Genomic DNA, 25171 nt, shown 5'->3' on the forward strand with positions numbered 1-25171 from the left:
ATTCACGTTTAATAGGATTTTTCTTCCCTTCGTTCCGACTTTACGAAATACGCTTCGATAGAGATCCTTTGACATCCAATTAAATTCATCCTGCGGAATTGCCTAGAGACTTGTAGGGTAATAAATTGAGTACTTTTCGTTATTTCGTTGAATGAATATATTCGAGATCGGAAAGGATTTTAAGGGATATCGATAAAGATTTATAAGCGAAACAGAGCTTTAATTAATGAATGAAATTATAAGGGATGTGCGTTATATTTTAATACTCATCTACGGATCGTGGTATTGTCAAGAAAGCTTTATATTCCTTCTTTATTTCAACACGCTGAAATCTTTGTAACACTTTCATCTTTTAGTTTTTCAATTATGAAAATAATGAAATATTTTGAAAATGGACTATGTGAAATGTGCATCGTTATATTAAACGATCTCGTTTCTCGTACAATTTCTTTTGCAAATGTGTGCGTGTTTGTGTGTGTACGTATATGTGAAATGTACGAAGGATGTGAGTTTTGTGACGAATTTACGATCATCTACGATCATTTTCTCGAAAGGGATAAGATTTAAGAAAGGAAAAGTTTTTAATTGGACGAACCAACGCATAACGTGATATGTGAGTTAACGATGAGATCGTGTTCAAATTAATATGTACCCAGTATAAGTTGAATAGCGTTCAGGACCAAGTAAATTTCTAAGATATTACGAAACTAATTTTTTTTCCTCCAATTTATCTCTATTACTTAATGACATAGATACTTTTTCCAAACCGTTTAATCATCGAGTAATCAATATACATACGTATATCGATCTTTATTCTTGACCGATCTTTCCTCTTATTAAACGTAGTAATTAATTAGACAACACTTAAAAAAAAATTGTTTTTATATGTAATACTAATATAATATAATCTCTTGAATGTTGTGCATGCTTGTACTTTTGCAAGAATCAACGAATTAACGTGTGATGTAATTTATATGTGCGGGTTATATAAAATTGTAATATTCCTTATAAAATCTAATCAAATTTGATCTTTTACGGTCTCAAACTAATCGAATTAATTCTAAGGAAACAATAAAAAAAAAAATTGATATTAATTTTCTAGGTCATCGTGAATTTTAGAACTTCTATTGAATTTTTGTGTCAAACGATCACAAATGCATCAATTTTCTATGTCTCGTACATATGTTCCGTCACACGCGATTGAACACGATCAAAGCATTTTTACGATTCCACTCACGCTTTTTAAGAAAATTCGATTGATTTTTATGTCTACGTGAACAAGTACGTCTCCAGTGCCATTTATTTAACCATCTTCGTGCGATCAGAATTTTTTCGTCTATAGAATCAGATTCCTACGAGAAAATCAAAAATTGTATGTTGTAATATGTTGAGCAATCAAAAGTACGATGTGAAGGAAACCAAGAAAACGAAGGAAACCAATTTTATCGAGTGTCTTGTCGAACCAAAAAAAAATTTCACGAGTTCCATGATATGAGAAATTGGATCCGTCAACTTAATACAAACTTAATACAACTTTATTCAAACGACAGATCTCGATGATTGTTTTCAACAAAAAGAGGCAAAGAGAGAGAGAGAGAGAGAGAGAGAAAGAGAGAGAGAGAGAGAGAGAGAGAGAGAATGTATGCATGAAAGAGAGGATAAAGTTTTGTTGAAATTTGACGATAACATGAACGATGAAATTTTAACATGTGTTCGAAAGGATGTGCTTGAGATTTGAGTATCGAATATGATTTTATTCGATTGGATCGATCTGAAAAATTCAGTTATTTTTTTCATATTATCTATCTGGAAATATCACGATACTTTATTTTATTTAACTTTGCAGTAATAATAGTTTCTATAAATTTAATTACAAATTAAAAAGAAAAAAATAACAAAGGATCGTTATCTTCATTTTATTCAATTGTTTTAATTTTTTGTGTTAATTTGTTCAAATAATATTTATTAAAGGCTAATGTTTTTTCTCTTTTTGTTTTTTTGAAAGAGAGAAAAAGAGATAATTTTCAAATATTAAATTATATATATTTATACACACACATATATATATATGTGTGTGTGTATATATATAAATCAAAAAGCGAATTAAATTATAAATTTCAAATAAGGAGAGTCTGATAATTCAAGCGTCATTACTGCGAAGTGTTGAAACAGATAATAATCGAAGGTACGACAGATACACGATATAACGCGTATGTTTATTATTTAACGGCTACATTTAATGGCCTAATTATCCTTCGGAAGTGTTGCCTGTGCCACTATGTGGTCTCGAGAAGGGACGTAAAACGGCCACTGAATATAAATTGCGATCGATGGAATTGCTTTTTTCTCATTGTGGTGCTCCGTTTATCGCTACAGGGTATTTATATAATATCGTTTGTTATATCGACGCAATCGAAATTATTCTCTCCGAGCTTAATTAAATCGCGCGTGCGTGTATGGACAATATAAAAAAAATCATCTTTGTATGTATATATATATATATATTAATATCGTTTTTCATCTTCTTCTTCTTCTTCTTCTTCTTCTTCTTCTTCTTCAACTTCTTCAACTTCTCCACTTTATTCTTCTTGTGAAATAAATTGCGTGCCGTTACGACGATACGTGCGATATTTGGACATAACGACGTCGTCCCACGTGACCAATTTTTTCAGGGAAAAAAAAAGAAAAATAAAAAAAAAAAGAAATAAAAAATAAATTTAAAAAAAAAATTATAAAAAAAAAGAAATGCACGATATTTCGCGATATCAACGAAAAATCTCTTCGAAACGATGTGACCACGTTACTTCCGAGTTATATATATACCTATATATATGTATGTATATATATATATATATATGTATGTATGTATATATGTATGTACTGTTTTGCGACAATAGCGAAGAAAATTCGTCCGTAAAATCGATTTGTAAAAGAAAGATCATTTGTTATTATTAGCCCCTCTTCCATTCCTATTCATATCCTTATTTTATCGTATTGGTATACGCATATACTCATATTATTATTTGATAATTTATTTATCTAAAGTGAATTGTAACGCAGAAGCGCGATCAGTAATTGATTTTAATTGTAAATAAATGTATATGTCGTCGATTGAGATTCGATGAGGGTAAAGAAATCTCTTTAGATACATCCATTATCTGTTTTATCTCTGTGAAATTGATTATTAATTATTAATTAATAATTATAATCGAGAGATTTGTTGTACGTTATGTATTTTATCGATATTATTCTTACGATTAAAATCGATAAAAGAAATAATGATAGTTCGTTTATTGAGAAGGATTTATTGCGCGATTATTGTTATTGTTTATAGTGCTCTTAAGAAGTACATATAAGAGGAAACGTGTATATGTATGACTTTATTAGCGGATAAGAGAATGTATTGACGAAATTGACGACGGTGTGCTTTTTGCGATAAAAAAGAATAATGTTCTGATATTTTGTTTTCTCTAACAAACGAGAAGCCATTGTATTCAATATTAATCGACCAATTTCTCTAAGCTTACCAGTTTAAAGCCTAAAACGTTTACTGATATGGAAAAAGAAAAAAGAAAAGAAGTATTAATCTATTTCAATGTAAATACATATTTAGGAAATATCTTGAAAATAATAATAATAATAATAATAATAATAATAATAATAATAATAATAATAATAATAATAATAATAATAATAATGATGATGATGATGATGATGATCTTGCTATGATAATACGTAATTACTTTCCATTGTAATTATGTCGTTTAATCATCAAGGGGCCTTTTATGTATGAATAATCATTCTAAATCCACATTAAAGAGATTTCAATAAATTATTGAAATGATATTAAACTTGTTTGAGGAACTATAACTATTGAATGTGTTCGATTTCACCCGAAAATATCTCATCGCATTAACGTAAACCCGCTTTTATTTTACAGTTTACACGATAAAGGAATTAGGATTTATGCCATTTTATATCAACTTCATTAGAAAATCTGAATTTATATTTATCCATAATCTTTTATAAAATACTTACATTATATGTATAGGTATATTAATCTTTGTTCATTCCCAACAGTGTTAGCAATTTTTATACAAGGAAAATAATATTATTTATTCGAAAATATTGTTACTTCACCCAAACGGTGTCGTATAAATCCGTACGTCGTTGATAAAAAATTGGAATTTGAGCTCTTACCTCGTCCACGGTTTTGAGATCTATGAGATAATGGATTTGAAATAATTAAAGATTCTATATAATTAGGAATGTAGATGAGAGAACGAAGGAATTCGTAATGGTATGCAAGTGGAACTTTGTGCGTTCCTTCAATGATAAGTAGGTTCTCTGTTACCTATATCACAGACGATCATGTCCTCCGCGGAATCTAATTCATGAAGAATTTCCCCCCAAGGATTAGTTAGCTGTGTATGTCCCCATGCTATATAACCAGGAGGAGAACCACGAGCTGGCGATACGCAGGCGACGTATAATTGATTGTCATTTGCTCTGGAACGCTGCAGAAGCGACCAATGCAGTGGACCGGTGGTCATATTGAATGCAGCTGGATATATTAACATTTGACAACCTATTGACGAGAAACGAAAAGGAAAAAAAGAGAAAAAGAAATTAGAAAAAAAAAGAAAAAATTATTAAAATAAAACAAAATAAAAAAAGAAAACAAATTGATAAAATTATTTGAGATAATCCGATAAAATGGACGACTCGATAATTTGTAAATTGTAAAATCTAAAGATTATTTTATTTGGAGTTTTGAAGTTTTACTAACCCTGATTTCTATAGAGTTTCGCCATTTCTTCGAAACGAATATCATAGCAAATGCCAATGCCAATCTTGCATCCCATCATTTCGAAGGTAAATAGAGAATTTCCTGGACTCAAAGAATCACTTTCGCGGAATGTTATTTTTCCTTTGATGTCGATATCGAAGAGATGCATCTGTCGATAAAGAAGATTACGTTATCCATCGAATGGTAAAAAAGGTAAAGTTTTTATCTTTGATAAAATTTAAATGCGATGTTTTGTATTTTTTTTTTTTTTTTTTTTTTTTTTTTTTTTAGTGGGAATTCCCACTTGAGAGAACTAAAAAAATATATCTTATCAGATTTTAAAGTAGATTTTTTGGATCGAGATTTAGAAATCATAAATTATTACCTTTCTATATTTGCCTATCATTTTCCCGTCTGGTGCCCAAATTGTACATGTATTATATAATTTATCATCCTCTCTTTCTGGAATTGTACCACCAATCACGTAAATATTATTTTTTTTGGCCACATCGGACAATGCAATGCTGGTTTGACCTCCTGGAATTTCTTCTGCATTCTTTTCGAAATGAGCTGTATTTGCATATAAACATTCATATAAATGTATATAAACATATATAATGTATATAAATTTATATTGAAAAAAATTTACGTCTTTATATTACTATTTACGTGTACGTTTAAAACGAATATTTTTTAAATATAATACGCATACAAAGTAAACTAATATTTTTAATACGAAGCGTTTGATTGGTTGATTTGAATTTCGGAAGCCTATAAGTTTTCACGTATATAAATTATGTTGATCGTCTTTTTTCTTTCCGAAGGTCACTTTAATAATTTACGTTTAACTTGAAATGGTAACAAATGTTTCATCAAATAAACAAAAATTGCGTGAGATGGATATGCTACGTTTACGAAATAAAGTTTGCTGTATATCGTAAGTAAAATGTGAAAAATATAATTTAAAACATTTACATATTCCGTAAGAAGAATTGAAACATTCTGGTAATACGACGATGTCCGCTCGATTTTTCTTAGCACGTTCGATATAATCTATCGCTCGTGTTATGTTCCTTACTTTATCATCACTCACAGCAAGTTGCACTAACGCTAAGCGGAATGCTGCGAACAAAATAAAATATTTAAGTTTTAATTTACTATTATTTTTATGGTTAGAAAAGTATTATTTTTTATACCGATCGATCGGATTATACGTTTGTTTATTTTACGTACTTGACATAGTCCTGAAGTACTGTTTAAGTATGCTCGTATGCAGCATATTATTTGTAGGTTAGCCGTGTGTGCAGCGCCAACATACATACTTCGAAAGATAATAATGTACACGATGACGTAAGCTAAGTAATTAAAAATACAAATCACGTATACAACTTCAGTATTATCATAAAAGTTACGTACATAGCGAGTAAGGTAATCGATTGAATATACTATTGTGAGAATAATGTGTTCAAAGGTTATGTAAAAATAAGTTTTATTAAGAGAAAAAATTATATATAAATGAAATAGTACAATAGAGCTTGCGGTTAAATGAGGAATATTAATTCAATTTGAATAAATGTACATCATCTTCTAGCTGATCTGGATCTCGATCTGGATCTTCTCTTTGGCGACTTAGATCGTGATCTTTTTTGTTTATGTTTCCTTCTATCTAAAGTTTCACAATTATGGCTATATTTGTCTTTTGTTTTTTCACGTTCCTTATCCTTCTTCTTTCGTTTTTTACTTGATTGTTCCGGTGAACTATCATGTTTCTTATGTTTTTTAGTTTTCTTAGATTTTTTTGGCCTATGCCTGCTACTACTGCTACTACTAGAGCTTCTTCTTTTTCTGCTTTTTCTTTCAATACTACTATCACTGTCGGTTGACTGTCTTTTGTGCTTTTTTGATTTTTTTTTATGATCATCTTTTTTTTGTTTTCTTTTAGTGTGTTTTTCGGTATTACCTCTTTCGTCTCTTTCATATTGTTCCTTTTCGCTATTTTGATTACTTTTGCTGGGTTCAGAAGATGGAGATTTTTCTAATTCAGTTGCTTCTTTGTTCTTATATTCCTCGTACTTTGCTACATCTGAAATCAGTGTCATAAAATACTAAACACTAAACTTTCAATGCCTATTAAGGTATTGCAATAACATAGAGATCCTTAAAAAGTATTTTGACAGTAACTTATTGTAAAATACATTATCAATCATTTTTAACGTAGATACATAAGTACATGAACCTTTTAAAGATCCCTAGATAGGAAATGAAACTCATATACTAACTTAAAACCTTAGCTTTCTTAATGTACTCGTCTTTTGTAACTGGTTGAACTATAAATTCGTTTACAGAAATAATATTTCCTCCCAAAGCCATTTTTACGATTAATCTTCCAGCATCGTCGTCTAATCCTTCTATTTGACCGTAAGAGTTAACGTATTTGCCACTTACAATCTTCACATAGGTACCTTTCTTAATTTTTATTTCTTCTTCTTGTTTGTCTTTAGAATTTGTTGTTTGTTTTTGCAATGTAACTTTGTCTGCTCCAAGGCCCATTCCTTTTGGACGTAATTCAGGTATAACAGTTGCGACTACTCTATAAAATATGATATAACAAAATAATATTTTTAAACAGATACACAGTATTAATATTTATATATAGTATTTATATATCAGAACAGATTTATACTTTTCATTTTTCCCAATTCCTCGTCCAGGTTGCCATCCCATTCCACGTAACATAGCAAGACCAAACGCATCTATTGGAATTCGTTCATAATCTTCTAAAGTAGACTATAAAAGTTAGAGTAATATTGTTTAAGAAGATTTTTATAAGCAACAAACAAATTATAAAATTTAATTGATAGAATTTAACTTACCTCTTCTTGTCCTCTTAAAGCTTTTTCCTCTTCTGTTACAGGTAATGTTAAAACTTTAGAATCTTCTTTTTTTCCTGTAGATTTTAAATCTTCTATAATTTCTTTAGCTGCCTGCTCTTCCAATGTCGTTTCTGTAGTAGTTGAATCAGCTGGCTCTATTTTAATAATCATAGGAGGAATATCTGTATGAATCGGCGTTGCATTTCCATTAGCTATTTCGTTACTCTGCTCTTTTTTAATATCATTTTTTAATTTCAGTTCTTCATTTGGCACTGGTTTGGGCTCAAAAATATCAGCATCAATTTTATTAATAATTCTATCATGCCACATTTCAGAGCCTAACAAAGGAATGACCAGAGGTTCATCTTTCTTCTCCTCTTCTCTATAATAAAATCAAATTTTAAACGTCTCGTTCTCATACATAATGTTTATTGTTTAATGTTTAATGACGAGGTTAGAGATACTTAGAATTTTTTCTAAGTTTTATTAATATATCATTATTACTTACCCAATTACTTTAATACCTTTGTCATCAAGACATTCAATATAATCGACTTTCTTTTGTTCCTGGGAAAGTGTATTTTTTAATACAGGTTTTTTAATAGTTTTTGCAAAACCAAAAGAAATTTTTTTTCCTTCTTCTGTCATTTTTAAATTGTATGGTATAGTAACACGTAAAAATATTATTTCTTCACAATTATTAGTAATATTATACAGATTTTATTAATCGATCGATACATCTATATTAAACTTTTAGTGATTTTTCAGATTATTAAAAATGATTTTTCCACAATGTTTGTACAATCTACGAACGATCGATTTTAGACAATGTGAGACATATTAAGGTCTATATTGCGAAAATTTGAATGAAACGATCCACGTAGTAACATTTTCCCTAGAAACATTGGTTGGTACGATTGAAGACGATCTAGTAATAAAAACATAACTTGTGAAGTGCATGGATAGTAGTAGCCAACTCGAACAGTCGATACTTGTATAATCGATAAAAATATCGAGATTGTTTTCGCGCTATATTTCAATTTTGATCGATTTGCGAAATTTTTATTAATACGAAATAGTATCTTATAATAAATACATTTTTTTATGTTGTAAGGTCTATAGAAATCATTATTCAATATTTTTTTATAAGATCAATAGAAATATATTTATATATATATATATATAGAAACATGTAAATACGTATACTATATATTTATTCCATTTGTTAAAAATAAATAAATAAATAAATAAATATATATATATAATATAATTAAATGAAATATATTTGGAAAATATTATTTGAAAAAAAAAAAAACAAAAAATTTCTTTTCATAATTCTCGAATATTTACTCGATATATTTTAAGAACACGATTGTGAGTTTACGCACGAATCCCATTGGGATTTATTTGTTTTTCTTTTTATACCATAAAGAATATCAAAGCTCGAGTTTGAAGGCTTTGTTTAGAGAGGAAAAAAGCAGGAGTGGCGGGGGTAGAGAGGACGGTTTGGTAGTTTCAGCCATGACAACTGAACGAACGGTATGCAGATACGAAGTTGGGGGTAAATCGGGAAGCCGTACCGTATAGAGAACGTAGTGATCGTAGTCACTCCGAACAGTCAACGACATTGTGATACGACCGAAGTAACGGAGAACGGAGCAAGGTAAGTGATTTCATTACGTATAAGTTGAATTTGAATATATATATATATATATATAGTTATTGATTTATTTAATATATATATAATTTTGATATATGTAATATATTTAATATATATTACATTTTTTCATACAGAATATTTTTAATAAATTATAAATTTAATCGAGTGATTTAGTTTTCTGTTTTCTTTTGCAATTCTTTTTATTGTAGACATTTCTAAATTCACATGTGTAAACTAAAAAAAGAAAAAAAAAATCAAAACGGTCTTGAGAAATTGTTAACGCATAAAGTTTATGTATTATTAAATATATATAACGCATATATATAAAATATATATTGACAGTGCAGTTAAAATAAAAAAAAAAAAAAATTACGTTACGTTTATGGAAATTGTTCTTTTTTATTTTTTTTTTTATATATATTTTTCTTTTTAATTTTCAACGGTACTTCATTTTAAACGGTAGGTTTATGTAGTAGTAACGTAATTATTATTGAATTTTTATACGCTTAAATACATAGAAATAGATTTAATGTCTCGTTAAATCTCGTGAGATGCATAAACGTGTGCATTTTTATTACTTCACGACATTTCTCGCGCTTCAACTGATGTTCCTTGTTATCGTCGCGATAATTAGGAACAGTAAACGCGGAATGAAACGGTCTCGTGGGCCGACGTAACTGTAAATTTTGCAGGCGTAACCTTGTTGCCGGTGGTTACACTGGTACAAACTCGACGAAGATTTGTTCCGCTATGTCTCCATGTCTTTTGCCCTATTCATTTCGTCCTGCCTTTGACAAAAACGCAAGCAGCTTTTTTTATTATTATTTTTTCTTTTTTTTTCTCTTATATAGTTGCACCTGCTACTATTGAATTTTAAATTTGTTGAAATGTATTATTTATCAAAAATCACCGACGATTTTTAGAAACGAATCGTTAAAAAAAAAAAAAAAAAATGATTAAAAATGAAACATTAGTTTGTATTTATTTTAATTAAATTTTCATCAGAATTCTCATTGACGATATTGCCTGAGAATCTCTTTATAAAGATAGATATAGTTATAATTAACGATCAAATTTGAAAATCTTTTTAAAAGTATTTTGAACGAACGAATTTAAATAAAATCTATTTGTCTTGTATTATATTTTGAGAAATCTGATCGAGTTTATTGCGGTTTGTCGTGATTCTTCGTAATCTAATATTTTATCTAAATAATATAATTCATTTAATATCCTTCGGACGAATTGTTTCATATTTTTTTAAAAGGATGAACATTCCTTTTTTCTTTCTCTTTTTCCCTTAACACCTTTCGCAAAAACATAGCGATCGAATCTGAAACGTTTCTCTTTTTTTTTGATATCTCAAAAAAAAAAAAAAAAAAAAAAAAAAAAAGACAAAAAAAATGGAATCTAAGTAAATCAGTCGTTTTGTTCATGACATTTATACGAAGGTCTTAAGTTCGGGAGATTTTTGGTTGAGAAATCGGACCAAGTGTCCGATGGTGGTCATTCGTAAATGCGTACGGGTAGCACGAACAATCGAACAATCGAGCGAATCGTAGATCCGGCCGGAACTCGGTGTATAATGCCGCGGAAACGAGTGGGAAATTATATTTGTTATGGAGAATCAGGAGTCGAAGCGAGTTGTTTGGCAGTAGCGGTTCTACGGACCCTGAGAACGATCTCATCCGAGCGCGTCGAGAGACCGGACGGAACTCTCGTTAAATGTGTACGTAGTTTGTCGATTTCAATTCGTTCTGTACGATACGCCATTTTCAGACGACTTTTTTTTCTTTCTTTATTTATTTTTTATTTCTAACATTATCGTTCGTATTTTCTTATTTTTCGATACCGTCGTATCGATCAATGTTCGATTAAGATTTTATAGACAAATTTTACGTCGAATTGTTTCGACACAATTCTTTTATCATTCGTTGTTTCATTCTTTTATCTTTAATTAAATATTAATTATACGGCAATAACATTTATAAAGAAATTGATATATAATGAAATATGTTAAAAAGCGTACCGAGACGATTTGATGATTTACAGAGCTTAGCACAGATCGTTATTGGTCATTGTAATTAGTTACGAATTGTAATTAGTTCGAGCACGCACGTTATATTTTATTTTTATTGGCATGCAAATGACCAGAGGAAAGAATGTGACGTTCGTTCCGGGTTGAACAAAAGAGTGAAACTGACGCGTAGCTTATTATTGTTATATAAAATTTATTACCAAAATTAACGTTTTATACTCCGTTTAATCTGATCTTTCTTTCCTTTCTTGTTTTTTCTCGATCTATTTATCATTCATCTTGTAAATTCTACCAAGAGATGTCTACGTAAGAATAATATATAATCAATGAGAAATATACGATATAAAATTAATTTTCTATATTATTCGTTGACTCATTTCTCTTATTTATTTTTAGGTAGATCAAGATGAGCGCCCTGCAATCATGTATAAACCTTTTAATCATACATCTCGTATCGATCGAGGCGATCGGTGTTGGCCAAGCATGGCGAATATCGCCTTACTCAAAGTCCGATTATTTCTTAGAACATCCATCTTGGCCTCGATTGGATTCATCTGCTTTCGAAGTACGCACTGTTAGCGGTGTGGGTCGTTTGATACCTTTGAACGATTTACGAAATCTTCCTAATAATCAAATAATCGATAAGATCGAGAACGTCGAACCGAATTCTTTGTCCGATCAAGAAAATATCGAACGTGATTCAAGAGAGATGTCACCGTACCAAAATGATCTGACAAAGAGAATAAATGTTAATACCAAGAAGGATTTATCGATCGATGAAAAGACGGACGAGAGTTCGACGTATCCGCAAAAAATTTTCAAAACGAAAGTTTCCATGAGAGTATTCCCGATCGACATTTGGGAACAATCGTTGAAAAGCGATAAGAAAATCGATAAATCGAAAGATATTAATCATCGCGTACGTCGTGAAACGGACAACGATACTAACATGGAAAAAATCGGTAGTACGTTGACGCTTCGTGAGGCACGATTGGCTTCACCGGAAACATGGTCGAAACAGCCACTATCCGTTGAGTTTCGACATCGATCGAATTTCGAACAACAGCCCCTTAGGGATCAGAACGATGACGCTGATGAGTCATCGATCGGCTTAAGAAATTATCACGGTCCAAGAGCCGATTTCGTAACGAGTCATTACCGTCGTGGTTATCCGGACAATCGTGAATCTCGTGATACGTTTTTTTCTAAAACGTATGACGACCTTGATCTACCTTGGTATAGAAATATGATAAGAGAGAGGGATTACGATGTACCACCATTACGTCGGCCATATTCGGAATATTATCGAGCATATCCCGAACGAAATTATAGAATGGAAAGGGATTATTACATGCGTGTACCGAACAACGAGCATTCTTATTATTACGATCGTTACAGGGACGAGGATATCGATCTTTACGGTAGAACAAGGACCGCACCGAAACCTAAGAGAATCATTTATTACGCTACTTTGCCGGAGATCGTAAGGAAGCCTGTTGATCTTAGAAATTATCCTCGAACGGCATACGATGGTGGATTGACCAGGACAACCGTAACACGTGGTGGTACATTCGAACGTGTTCCCGGTAACGTAGATCCCAGCAGGTATCGCTATCGACATCTCTACGATGGTTATGATTCTTACACAAAGAGATCGAGCTTTTACGATCGTCCTTACGTTGGATATAGGGATGACGAGGAGCGTAGAAAGGGTTCGATGAAGGAGAACTTAAATGAGAGCGATTCTGGATATGAAGGCAGTAACGATAGGAGCAACGTGGTCAATCAGATTCAAAACAGGGACGACGGGAATAACAAGTTACCCTGGCCCGTGCAAATTGGTACCGAAGTTAGCGTCAAGGACGACGAGAGGATTCATGGGAGAAAGATTTTCGGAGAGACAATAGGCTTCGAAAGACTTCAAAATGCACCTGATCCTGTCGCAACCAGCGAACCTACTGGAAAGAATACCAATTGAGACTTTTTTTTCCTTCTCTCTCTCTCTCTCTCTCTCTCTCTCTCTCTCTCTCTCTCTTTCTCTCTCTCTCTCTCTTTTCACGTGAAATGTGTTTTATTCTTATTCGAAAACGATATGACTTTTTTTATAATGTCATCCTTGGTCGAAAGATCTTAGTAATAAGTGTACTTGCTAGTACAGTGGAATTTATTATTAATTTATTATTAATTTTCATAAAAATCTTCATTTCTTATTTATATATTTTATTATCTATAAAAGAGTTTATTATAATAATTTTTTATTATTATAATTAATTTTGTTATTAATTTCCACTTGCTGGTACAGTGGAATCTTCATTATTCTTACGTTTATTATTTATATGTTTTAATTGTCTATGAAATAATTTTATTATACGTTTAATATTAATTTCGTTCATTTCGAAATCTTTTTCAAATCTTGTTGTCAACTGAATTGGTTTGTTTTTTATATTAATATAAGTTTGTTAATTAATTTGGACAATGAAGATTCTACGATATCATGTTCGCACTCTCTCTCTCTCTCTCTCTCTCTCTCTCTCTCTCTCTCTCTCTCTCTCTCTCTCTCTCTCTCTCTTTTTCTTTCAAAAGGGAAGAATAGTTGGTTTGTATCGCTAATTGGGATTGGAAAATGGTTTATTGGTTAATGGGTTGTTGGTAGGTAGTGGGTATTGGGAATGGTTGAATAACTCGCAGTGATTTTAGCGAGAAATATCATTTTTAATATCTTTCTTTTCTTTTTTGTTTTATCTACACGAAAGCACGAGACATCATCTTTATTCGTATCGAGACAAAAGTGTTTAGTATATCTGATTTATTTACGATTATTTACGATTATTTTATTTTGAATAGCTTTTCTTTCTTTCTTTTTTTTTTTTTTTTTTCAAGCTGATGTATAAATTTTGTCGAGCGTTGTTTTGAATAGAAATTTAGCCAAACCATCTGAGAAATTGTTCTTCGACGTGATCTTGTTCAAATCTGTTAGCCAAGTGTTGTTGACCTGTGTGTGCGCGTGAGTGTGTGTTTGTAAAGAAAACAAATTGTTTAATCAAATAAATTTAAATAAATTTTTGTTCATTTAAAAGTTTCGTTACCGTGTTAGGTTTTCCATTCATAAAGTTTGTTAATTCTTCGGGTGTCATGTTCAAAATATTACAAGCTGTCTCGTGTGCTTCTCTCTCGCTTTCTTCGCTCCCATAAAAATTCGTCTTTTCACTATTTCGTTCGTCGCAATGATCGTGAATTTTTTTCAAAAATTCCTAATGCAAAGACTAGTTATCGATGATCGGTGAAACTTAAATAAGTTTAATTCGTAGGAGATACTTCACTTTAATAGCTTTTGAATATTCGATGTTTTTACTTTCGAAAGTGATTAATTTTTCTTTCAAAATTTTGATCGCGTCCTCGCATTTCATTTTAATAGCATTAATCTCCTCCTGCATCGATTCCTCGTGCTTTCGATTTATCTGAGATTCGATCTGTCAACGATAAACGAATAATCTTTTGTTCCTTCAATTTACGAAATATATATATATATATATATATATATATATATATATATATAGGTATATAGATGTACATTTTTATAAACAATTTGAAAGAAAATATTTTCCACTGAATAGCGTTAATTATTTTTCTTACCTGTTGTTTTAAATCCGTTTCAGATTTTTCCATTTTGCAAGCAAGGTTTAACTTCTCCTCGTTTATTAAAGAAATCTGTGTGTGGAAATCATTTATTTATGTTATAGCAGTTATTTACGTTATAGTGCACACGAATAGAAATTATTTATATACTTTGGCTTTGAGTTGTGCGTTGCTGGTTCTAAGTGCAGTCAATTCGTTTTCCAATTCTTTGATCTTAGACGTAAATAGATCTTTTTCCTTGGCAAGGTCCGATATTTGACCTTTGTAACTGTTCAGTAAAAATCCTTTATTGGCGTTTGCTGATTCCGATCGTAATAATCTGTGTATAATTAATATTTTCTTTTTTATTTTATTAAATATATAATAATATTAAGAAAATATAATCACGTTTAGGAAATATTACTTTCAATTAATTTTTATTTTTTATCTTTTTATTTTTAATCATAATAATTTTCCATTCCAATCGTAATGATATACGCATTATTTTGTATATATTATTATTATTAAATATAATACAAACTTATTAAATTATTAATGATATTTATAACGAATATAATACAAAGGAGAAAAAAAAATTTGTGAAATTTTTAAGGACACTCGTTTAAACTCACTTGTTATGAAGTTGTTTGATAGTTGCGCAATCTTCTTCAGATTTTTTCTTTAAATTAGCTAGTTCTCTGTATTTCGGTAATTCACGCATTTGCGTGACACTGATCCTTTCGTTTTGTTCCTTACCAATCTTCAATTCCATCCATTCTTTCATATCCTCGAATTTTTTACGAAGAGTTGCATTCTCATTTATTAGATCATTCAAATTCGTCTCGGTAGTTTCCATTTCTTGTTTTAAAATTGTAAAACATTTGTTTACTGATTCATAATCATTCGACTTGCTTTTCAATTCCTTTCGTGTTTTCGATAATTCACGCTTTAGCTTTTTCGAAGTTGAAATTGCAACTCGTAACTAAAAAAAATTTGTTCTGTTTATTTGTAATACATTATCGGCGATATACAGATAGTGTGTCATTTTAAAACGAATATATGGAAACGATGATAATACCTTTTTATATAATCGTTTCGATAATTTCCCGAAATATCTCGAAGATCTACGATTATTATTTTGAGACCCATTTCCTTTATTATTCGACAACGCGGATGATCCTAATTTTTCCAAAACCGAAGTGCAGATTTGTATGATCTTTTTTTGCAACACTTCGTTCTTCTTACAAGCTTCCATTTGTACATTTTCCGCGATCCTTTAATAAATGTATTAATTGATATTAACTTCGGAGATAGTAGATAGTAATAAAAATAAAAAAAAGAAAAGGAATTATAAAAAAAAAAAAAAAACGAGATAATTCAATAAATACGCGATAGACCTTTTATATTTTTCTTTAACGAAATTTTTCTTTCTTATCGCTTCTTCGAGCTCGACTTTAGTCTCGTTAAGTTTATTCTTCAAATCGAAAATAACATTTTCATAGCTGAAAAATAATTTTATTTTCATATGCGAAGTATGATCTCATTCGCGATCACAATATTCGCGGTAAAACTTACTCGATTTCTTTATTGGCCGATTTCAAGCTTTTCTGCCATTCCTTTCTAAGTCATCGGTAAGTTTCGTCGTAAGAGCGTAAAAAACGTAATAGTATTTGAATTTAAATCAATTTAAATGAATAAATTTTTATTATAATGAAGCAAGAAATTTTGGTGAAAAAGTTTGTACGAACATTTTACGTACTCTTTGCATACCTCATTCCCTCTGCTGAGGGCTTCTTCGATCAACCATTGAGGTGCTGGTTCTTCAACAAAGCTCATACATTTTTTGTGTTCATCGTAAAATAATGACGGAGTAGAACGACTCGCATTATCTTTTTCCTCGGTATATACATTTTTTAATTTTTCTTCGTTCCAGAATTTACACGTTTGCGTGAATTTAGCTTTCGTGTCAATATTGTTCTGAACTAACAAATTTTACATATTATTTTATTAATGATCATGAAAAAAAAAGAAGAGAAATATTTAAGCGTATTTAATTAAATTGATTTTCACGTTTGTTTTAATATTATTTCTTCCTCTAACTTTAAATTTTGATACAAATTATATTATTAATAAATAAAAAAGAAAAGGAAAAAGAAAAATTTATTGATCATATCCCATTAAAATTGTTTTATCATTTCGTAATTCGCGCGATTGCAGTGCACTACGTTATCCAATGAGTATTCACGCAGATGTTACCGTCTGCTACCACCATCTACAGGATCGACTAGTTATTTACTTAACAAACATTAGATGTCAAGTCGATAAAAATGTTAGGTAATTTAAAAAAAGAAAAGATAATTTCGATTAAAAAACAAAAAATAAACATGAATATCTTCTTTTTTCTATAATCGTCAATCAAAATTTAGGAAAATAAAAAGAGAAAGATTATTAGAGATTATATAATTATCATTAGACAAGATACGAGAGAAAGAGAGAGAGAGAGAGAGAGAGAGAGAGAGAGAGAGAGAGAGAGAGAGATAGATAGAAAGCAAAAGATTATAAAATGATTACTAAAAGGGATCGTTAAGAAGGCAAGAATTCGGCCGTTAATTAACGTCGGTCGTGTCGACGTAAAGAGGTCCGATAATTTATCGCGAAACGATAAATTCATGAATTCGATCGGGGGGAGAAGGTAAAACTGTTGTGGAGGAGGTCGATGATATTATTGGATATTATCGGACCATATGGAATTTGGGCCTGAAAATGGTCCCGTGCGCAGGAAATTGCTAACGACTTAAACGTTTGGGGCGGTTCACGGGGACCCTAAGTTCAGTTCCGAGGACCCAGTTATGATGGATGGACTTTGGCCAGTCTGTAATTTGAAGGCGTTATATGTGTACCTCTAACACGTTGTTCGAACAACGATGATCCCCTCCGTATGTCTCCTTCGTTGGCCTGTCTGTTCTGTTAGTTCATTTTCCTTCTTCTTTTTCTTTTTTTCGAAAGGAGAAAACGTTTCTTACCTTATTCTATCGGAGATAAATTTTTAACACTTAATGTAACGAAATGTAACGTCACGTAACTTTGTGATCACATTCGAACGCTTTGTATCTCCAGTTTCTCATGTTTTTTTTTCTTTTTTTTTGGTTTTTTTCTTTCTTCTTTTTTATGTATAAGTCATACTTAATACAAGCGTAAAACGAGACAAATGTTCTTAGATAATTCTTAAAAATCAACTACTCTTTTCGGAGATTTTTTTTAAGATTAATGTTTCCTTTTTTTTCAGATAGTCAAATCACAAGTATGGGAGTCTAGAAACTTTTGGTCTATCCTGTACGATTATACTATTTTATTGTAAACGCGTGAAAAAATTCACAAAGTTGCAAAGATTTAACGGAGTTCATCGTTAGAATATTTCTGATTGGAATCGATAAAAAGTAGAAGAAAATTTGTCACCTTTTTCAATGTCGTTTATCTCGTTTTCGATTAGATCATAGGAACGAGTAATACAGACAACGAATTTAACGAAGCCGATGTTGCTCATCGTTGTTTCGTTACGTGTAACACGTATTTTACGTGTGGTAACTTAATATCAGCTTTTTTCCTTCTTTTTTGTTCTTTTTTCTTCTTCTTTTTTTTTTTTTTTTAAATTCTATTCTTCGGAATCAATCGTGACTACAATCGGAGTTATCGAATAACACCGCGCTCGCGTTCCATTATTTTGCATTAATTAATACTTGTTAGCACGGACTCGCGTAATATTTTGCGAATGCTACGTGTTGAACAGAGTAACTAATTAAATTTGTTCGCCAATTATACCTGCGATCCGATGCTGCCAATTTTCTCTACGTTTTGCCCTTTGGTACACTAATTAATTTCCACGGTCGAGCTCACTTTATTTACGCGTGACAAGCTTCAAAATTGCACCCACATGTCGGGTATATTTACGGGGCACGGGTAATGCAGACTGCGTCCGTATAAAAATGCTCTAACGTTAAGCCCGTTATTTGCATTGTGCTGGCCCGAAAATCTAACTCTCCCGCTTTATCACGAATTCCTATGGTTTCGCGTATACCTACCTATATAATTCCTACCTGAAAGATTATACACGCGTTGCCCTTCTCTGATTTTTTATTTTCCGTGTTTTTTTTTTTTTTTTCATTCCGCTTTTATTTATTTTTTTTTTACAGACGTCGTTACTATCACCAACCACCATCCCCATGAACATAGATATCGGAGAATATTATTTGTTGTTGTGGAAAAAAAAAAGAAAAAAAGTATGAAGAAAATTATCGATCTTTACCAATCTTCTATTTGTATCTTTTTCTCAAATATAATCGACAATAACGAGTAAATAAGTAGATACTTATCTATTATTACGACACGTATAGCTAATCTTAGTTAGATCGTTATACGAATCTAGACGAGATATTTTACAAAGCAAGCCTGATACTTCCTTTCAACATTTCTTTTTATCAAAATCAAATCATTAAAATAAAAAAAAAAAGAGAAAGAAGAAACAGAAACAAATTAAGTATACTTGAGATCTAGAAACGAAGAAAAGTATATTTTTCGAAAGGAATAAGAGCGTTGTCTCGATGTGTTTAAGGTATAGCAGTGTTATATTCCCTTTCGATACGCAAGAACGATCAGTTGGTGAACCCTCGACCACGAGTGCCCACCCCGCTAACGTGGAATTATTCTGGATAATATGTGGATAGTTAGTCCGCGATTAGCCTGTCCAGTGGATTATATTCCTCCCCCTTTTCGTTCCCTGTAGTGCCCCGCGGCTTGGCAACATCATGATAAATGACCGAATCCTTTACAAGTTTTTAGCCGTGAACCGTTTAGTTCATCTCTTCTCTCTTACCCCACTTCACCCCCGACGCATCTCCACTCATCTCTTTTCCAATCCTTCCATCTCTACGATTCGTGACTCTCTCTCTCTCTCTCTCTCTCTCTCTCTCTCTCTTTCTCTTTCTTTCTCTCTATCTCTCTGGCTGTCTCTTTTTTTCTCTCTCTCTCTCTATTTTCTGTCGAAGGTCGTCGCTACAATCGCGTTGTAAATCACTGTAAACGTTGACGTAAACGCCACGGGTAATTAGATACACTTACCAGCAATGATCCTCTCCACCCCGGCATCATTTGCAATCTCCTTTTTGTTATCCAATACTGCCGCGTTCTTGGAAACCTGAAACGAGAAAGAAATTCTTTCGAGTATATTATATTCGATATTTGAGAAGTTTCTTCTTTACTATCATCATCGACGAACTTATTTTTTGTTTGTCTCTTTTTATCCTTTGGTTAAAATCGATGGATGATCTCGCGGATTTGATCGAGTCCAAGAAAAAAAAAAGAAAAAAAGAAATCGTTGTCATTGATTTAGGGGTAATTTATTATTTATCAGATTACATCGAATTTGAAGTCCCCACTCTTTTCGTCCCTTCTTTGTTCTTATTTATTAAATTTATTTCTTTCAAACTTTTCACGAGTGAGTTCGATCTGAGTACTTATTTATCTACTTAGTTACTTACTTAGTTACTTACTTACTCGATATATCTACAGCTAACGAAAGAGAGTAAACGTGAAAGTTCAGTTTCTTAGGTGTATACAAGGAACGAATAAACGTCCTCGTGAAGATATTTACGGTCAGCCGTTATTAAAATTAAAACGACAGTGCGTTAAGAAGGTTTACACCATCTAGGGTAGATTGTCTCTCTTTCTTACTCTTTGTTTTCTTCGTCTTCTTCTTTTTTTTGCCGGTACATCGCTAATCCATCGAGCAGCCTAGCCAAGCGGACGAGGGTTAGGGTGGAAGTGGGGATGAGGGAGATCTAAGGGTGGGTAGGAAGGGAAAAGAAGGAAGGTCGTCGTTTGCTAGTGTGACTTTAGGGCTGTGCGTTTGTGTTTTCGCGTAGATTGTAGAAAGAGAGAGAGAGAGAGAGAGAGAGAGAGAGAGAGAGAGAGAGAGAGAGAGAGAGAGAGAGAGAGAGAGAGAGAGAAAGAGAGAAAGAAAGAACGATCACCCCTACGGCTAATTTTGAGACTCACCGTTGTTTATTGCCGAATCCTTTTAGCTTCGAATAAGGGTGTGAGTTTATTTCGAGGAAGGACGAAGTATTAGTACGAAGGGAAAAACGGGGGAAATGTTCGTCGCGCGATATAATAAGCGGTAAAAGAAAAGGGGGATTCTCGTAGATGTAAAGAAGAAGAGAAGGGTAGATATAGAAGGGTGGGGAGATGGTTGGGTGATAGAAGGGTGGTGATCGTTAGCGGATCCAGTAACAAAGTATTACTAACGACGTAACCAACTCTGATATTTCTTCTTTTCTTACGATCCCTTTAATACGTTCTTTCTACTTACTTACTTACTTACTTACTTACTTACTTACTTACTTACTACCCTTCGTGTAGAAGTGGACTCTTTAAGTTGACTCTTAAGTATTAAAAATCGAGTATTCTCTCCCGGGAATCGTGTCGTTAGGCGACACGGGAACGGACGAGAATGGATTTCATTTATGGCCGATGCTGTATGATACTAGGAACGAGCAGCGAAATGTCGACATTAAAATCGCATTTGCCGGTTTTCCATAGTTGCCTATGGAAGAAGTCGCGATCATCGATTAGTTCGGCTACACTCGGGAACGGGATCGTAGAGATCCTGATTTCCGCGTGCTTACATGATATACAGTGAAGAAGTAGATATACGTATGTACGTAAGTTTATGTACGTAGGTTGTATGTACACATGAATGTATGAAGTTGTATGCATGTGTGTGTGTGTGTGTATTAGTAGTAATGGCTTGTGTGGAGACACTCCTTCCACTTTTTCGAGTTTCCTCTTTCACATGCGTTATTATCGTCGTCGTATTGCGTACTGGACGAGCAATACGTTTTTCCTCTTTTTCAAGGAGATACAAAAGAAAAAGAAAATGAAGCAAAAAAAGAAAAGTAAGGAGGAGAAGAAGAAGAAGAAGAAGAAGAAGAAGAAGAAGAAGAAAGTACTCAGACGGTAATGGAAGAGCACCTGTTTCAAAAGGGCAAGCGTGTTTACGGAATCGGGCTTGGTTTTTGCTCGGTCGAACGACGAAGACGTCATCACTCCGTCGTCTCTCCGTCGTCGTTCGACTCGAAGGTTAAGGGGAAAACGTCGAGAGCATATCGGTTCCCTCGTTTCATCGGGGCTCTCCAATAAGAGTACACCTATAATTTGTAACGTGGCTCGGGTACCGGCCTAATGGAAAAATGCGTTCCGGCCAATTTTACGCGCGGCCGTCAGAGCAGGTTGTTGGCCGTAGTGCCGGTGTAAGAAGACGAAGACGAAGACGAAGACGAAGACGAAGACGAAGAAGAAGAAGAGGAGGAGGAATAAGAACAAGAAGACGAAGAAGAAGAAGAAAGAGAAAACGAAGAATAAAACGAGGATGAACGAAGGAAGGACTGAAGAGAGAAAAAAGAAAGAAAGAAAGAAAGAAAGAAAGAAAGAAAGAGAGAAAGAAAAGAAAAGAAAAAGAGAAGAGACGAGCGTGGACGTCGAATGAAGATGGGAGGGTGGATTTAAATGTACCACAAAAGAAGTAAATCTGTAATAGGATTATAATGCGAATCTCGTCTGGTTCGCGCTCATACGGGCCGAGTCGGGCCGAGTTGGGTCGAGTCGGGCCGGGCTGTGCTGGGCCGGGCTGGGCCGGGCGTGGCGTGTATATTCTCTCTCGTGTTGTCTTCTGCGTTGTACAGCATGTATGCATACGTATGTATATACGTAAGTATGTATGTACATCGTCGTGTCCGCGAGTAAGGTACATGACTTCCTCGATCGAGCTCTTTACGTGCGGCCATCGGTCGTTCGTTCGTTCGTTCGTTCGTTCGTTCGTTCGTTTAACCCTTTAACGTCCTCGACGTAATCTTATGTTCCATCCGCATCAGAGAATACGATCGATTCATTCCTGCACGACGTTCGACGATTGTCGTGAAATTTTCGATCTAATGCTTTCGTATCATCGTGAGAATTTAAACAGAAAGAGAGAGAGAGAGAGAGAGAGAGAGAGAGAGAGAGAGAGAGATAAAGATTGTAGAATTTTATTTCAATATTACGAGTATCTACGCTCTCCAGAACCGGTCTCTCTAGCTTCGAATAAAACGAAGACGACGGTAAGGACGACGACAACGACGACGAAGACGTTGACAATGAAGGACGATGATATCGAAATTTAATTGGAAATCGTGGTAACTTAATATCGAATATTTCTTTTTCCTTCTTTCTTTCTGAAAATTTTTTCCTTGCTTTTTTTTTGGTTCGTCCGCTTTCTTTTTTGTTTGTTTTATCGTATATAGTAGATACATCGAATGATAAAATTCGATGAGGTTGAATACTATATGTTATAACGTTTCGATGTGAGTATGTACGAGTATGGATATAGGTATATTATACACACTATGTAAAACTATGTATTTACAATTTACGTCCACGCCCGCGCATATCTTCCATATTTCATTACAAGTGAGAGAGAGAGAGAGAGAGAGAGAGAGAGAGAGAGAGAGAGAGAGAGAGAGAGAGAGAGAGAGAGAGAGAGAGAGAAAGAGACAGAGACAGAGAGAGACATAGATAAAAAGATAGAGATAAAGATAGAGAGAGAGAAACAGAGAAAGAGAAAGAAAGAGAAAGGGAGGACAGAGATAACTATTGATAATTATCGTTTCACGCGAATTCGGCTTTTTTTTTCGAAAGACAATTATTTAACTCGTTGAATATCGAATCGTGTTCAATTAGGACTGCATTGATATGAACACCGCGAATGATTCGCGAGAGTTTGGCACCGCGCCGATATATCGAGCCGATTTTCAATCCCCCTCCCTTCCCCAACCCTCTCTCTTCCTCATCCCTCCACTTCTCCCTACGTTGCTTCGCGATACGCGGATAAATGGATTTCTGTCAGTCAGCGTTTGATAATATTTGTTCGCGCGTGTTAAATCGTTTCGCTCTCGCGACAATTAGATTCCTTTGATTCACATTTAGATCTAGTTTTTTTTTTCCGTTTCTTTTTCGTTTTTTATTTTTTATTCTTTTTGCATGGAAAATCAATTGAAATGTTGTGTAATCTTTGTAATCGAAAGTAATCGTATTTCGTATGACCATGAATGACAATAATAAATCATGACTATATAAACGTTTATTCGACGATATACAATGAAAAACACAAAAAAGAAAAAACAAATCGAATTATATTGCAAATCGATTTATTTAGATCGTAGCTTATTGATTCGGATCGTTAACTCATTCGATCTTCCGAAAGTTTCGACGTTATAAAAAATGAAACATTTTACAACGTTTAATAAAAAATTGAAAAAGGAAAAAGAAGATGTTCTCGAGTAATAAGAAAAAAAAGAAAGAGAAAATAAAAAAATACAATAAACATTCCGAGATAACTCCTTTAAGATAAAGTAATAAAATCTGTTCGAGATACGGACGAGCGATGTTTTGGTTGATATCGATGAGACACGAACGAGCTTGCTCATTATCAAAGACCCTTTCGATCGGCCTTTCTCTCTCTCTCTCTCTCTCTCTCTCTCTCTCTCTCTCTCTCTTTCTCTTTCTTCTTTTACCGATTCACTCGTACGTTTTAAAGTCTCCGCGTAAATCGTTCGTCGGAGCGTCGCGTTCTCGCGTTTAAAGAGGCGAGAGCGCCTTTAACGGGTATCGTCGATCTCGAGGATCTCTTGGGCCTCAGGAGGACAGAGTTTCTCGTTGGTGTGGGACCGAGCATTTAAATGGTCCCGCGGTGGTGGTACGGTCGTTATTGCTCGTGGTCTTTGATTAACAACAACGCTCGTGCGGAACGTTCGAGAGGGAAGAGAAACCGAAAAGAAAGAAGAAGAAAAAGAGGAAGAAAGTGAAGACGAAGAGGATCAGCTGGCAAAGGGAGAGTTGCTGAGAGTATCTGTAAGAGAGTAAGAAAGAGAGTAACAAAGAGAGAGAGAGAGAAAGAGAGAGAGAGAGAGAGAGAGAGAGAGAGAGAGAGAGAGTATCGTAGTCTCGTGTGTACCCATAAGCGAGTAACAAGCCAAGCAACGTCTCGGACGTAAAGATGTCTCGGCAGTCCGGCTCGGTTATATCTTCATTATAAGCTCGGCAAACTTTACGTACTGCTATTTCTCTCTCTCTCTCTCTCTCTCTCTCTCTCTCTCTCTCTCTCTTTCTCT

At 33.2% G+C, this 25171-nt stretch overlaps 4 protein-coding genes across 9 annotated transcripts in view; 1 reads left to right on the top strand and 3 right to left on the bottom strand.

Moving 5' to 3' along the window:
• Nucleotides 1-3986: 3986 nt before the first annotated feature.
• Nucleotides 3987-6160, bottom strand: LOC122630210 (omega-amidase NIT2). Of its 2 annotated transcripts, none has more exons than XM_043814480.1 (6): nucleotides 6023-6160; nucleotides 5765-5911; nucleotides 5175-5359; nucleotides 4790-4958; nucleotides 4355-4588; nucleotides 3987-4220 (listed from the first exon to the last, which is right to left on the bottom strand). In XM_043814480.1, the coding sequence occupies exons 1-6, from the start codon at nucleotides 6066-6068 to the stop codon at nucleotides 4132-4134; spliced, it is 870 nt and encodes a 289-aa protein (XP_043670415.1). In that variant the 5' UTR covers nucleotides 6069-6160; the 3' UTR covers nucleotides 3987-4131. The 2 variants fall into 2 exon arrangements, with proteins under 2 accessions (XP_043670415.1, XP_043670414.1); XM_043814479.1 differs by having other exon boundaries at nucleotides 5986-6124.
• LOC122630205 lies at nucleotides 5397-13883 on the top strand. Of its 5 annotated transcripts, XM_043814471.1 has the most exons (4): nucleotides 6160-6217; nucleotides 9095-9325; nucleotides 11754-12962; nucleotides 13047-13883. In XM_043814471.1, exons 3-4 carry the CDS (start codon nucleotides 11764-11766, stop codon nucleotides 13333-13335), a joined length of 1488 nt encoding a protein of 495 aa, XP_043670406.1. In that variant the 5' UTR covers nucleotides 6160-6217; nucleotides 9095-9325; nucleotides 11754-11763; the 3' UTR covers nucleotides 13336-13883. The 5 variants fall into 5 exon arrangements, with proteins under 5 accessions (XP_043670403.1, XP_043670405.1, XP_043670406.1 ...); XM_043814468.1 differs by lacking the exon at nucleotides 6160-6217 and adding an exon at nucleotides 5397-5726 and having other exon boundaries at nucleotides 11754-13883; XM_043814470.1 differs by lacking the exon at nucleotides 6160-6217 and adding an exon at nucleotides 5397-5726 and having other exon boundaries at nucleotides 9210-9325; nucleotides 11754-13883.
• LOC122630207 (G-patch domain and KOW motifs-containing protein-like) lies at nucleotides 6262-8358 on the bottom strand. The gene is made up of 5 exons (XM_043814475.1): nucleotides 8171-8358; nucleotides 7663-8044; nucleotides 7473-7576; nucleotides 7069-7379; nucleotides 6262-6872 (listed from the first exon to the last, which is right to left on the bottom strand). The coding sequence occupies exons 1-5, from the start codon at nucleotides 8308-8310 to the stop codon at nucleotides 6370-6372; spliced, it is 1440 nt and encodes a 479-aa protein (XP_043670410.1). The 5' UTR covers nucleotides 8311-8358; the 3' UTR covers nucleotides 6262-6369.
• Nucleotides 13884-14215: 332 nt separating the features above from the next.
• The window catches only part of LOC122630158 (SWI5-dependent HO expression protein 3-like), a 12865-nt gene continuing 1909 nt past the window's right edge, over nucleotides 14216-25171 (bottom strand). Inside the window, exons 2-12 of the mRNA XM_043814342.1 lie at nucleotides 20088-20163; nucleotides 16732-16954; nucleotides 16548-16574; nucleotides 16370-16474; nucleotides 16051-16246; nucleotides 15605-15954; nucleotides 15144-15312; nucleotides 14991-15065; nucleotides 14678-14827; nucleotides 14444-14608; nucleotides 14216-14349 (exon numbers count right to left, since the gene is read on the bottom strand). Of these exons, the coding sequence (XP_043670277.1) occupies nucleotides 14233-14349; nucleotides 14444-14608; nucleotides 14678-14827; nucleotides 14991-15065; nucleotides 15144-15312; nucleotides 15605-15954; nucleotides 16051-16246; nucleotides 16370-16474; nucleotides 16548-16574; nucleotides 16732-16954; nucleotides 20088-20163 (1653 nt within the window). The 3' untranslated portion in view covers nucleotides 14216-14232. The remainder of the gene's footprint in view (nucleotides 14350-14443; nucleotides 14609-14677; nucleotides 14828-14990; nucleotides 15066-15143; nucleotides 15313-15604; nucleotides 15955-16050; nucleotides 16247-16369; nucleotides 16475-16547; nucleotides 16575-16731; nucleotides 16955-20087; nucleotides 20164-25171) is intronic.

Source organism: Vespula pensylvanica, chromosome 6 (assembly GCF_014466175.1).
Source record: "Vespula pensylvanica isolate Volc-1 chromosome 6, ASM1446617v1, whole genome shotgun sequence".
Taxonomy (NCBI): domain Eukaryota; kingdom Metazoa; phylum Arthropoda; class Insecta; order Hymenoptera; family Vespidae; genus Vespula; species Vespula pensylvanica.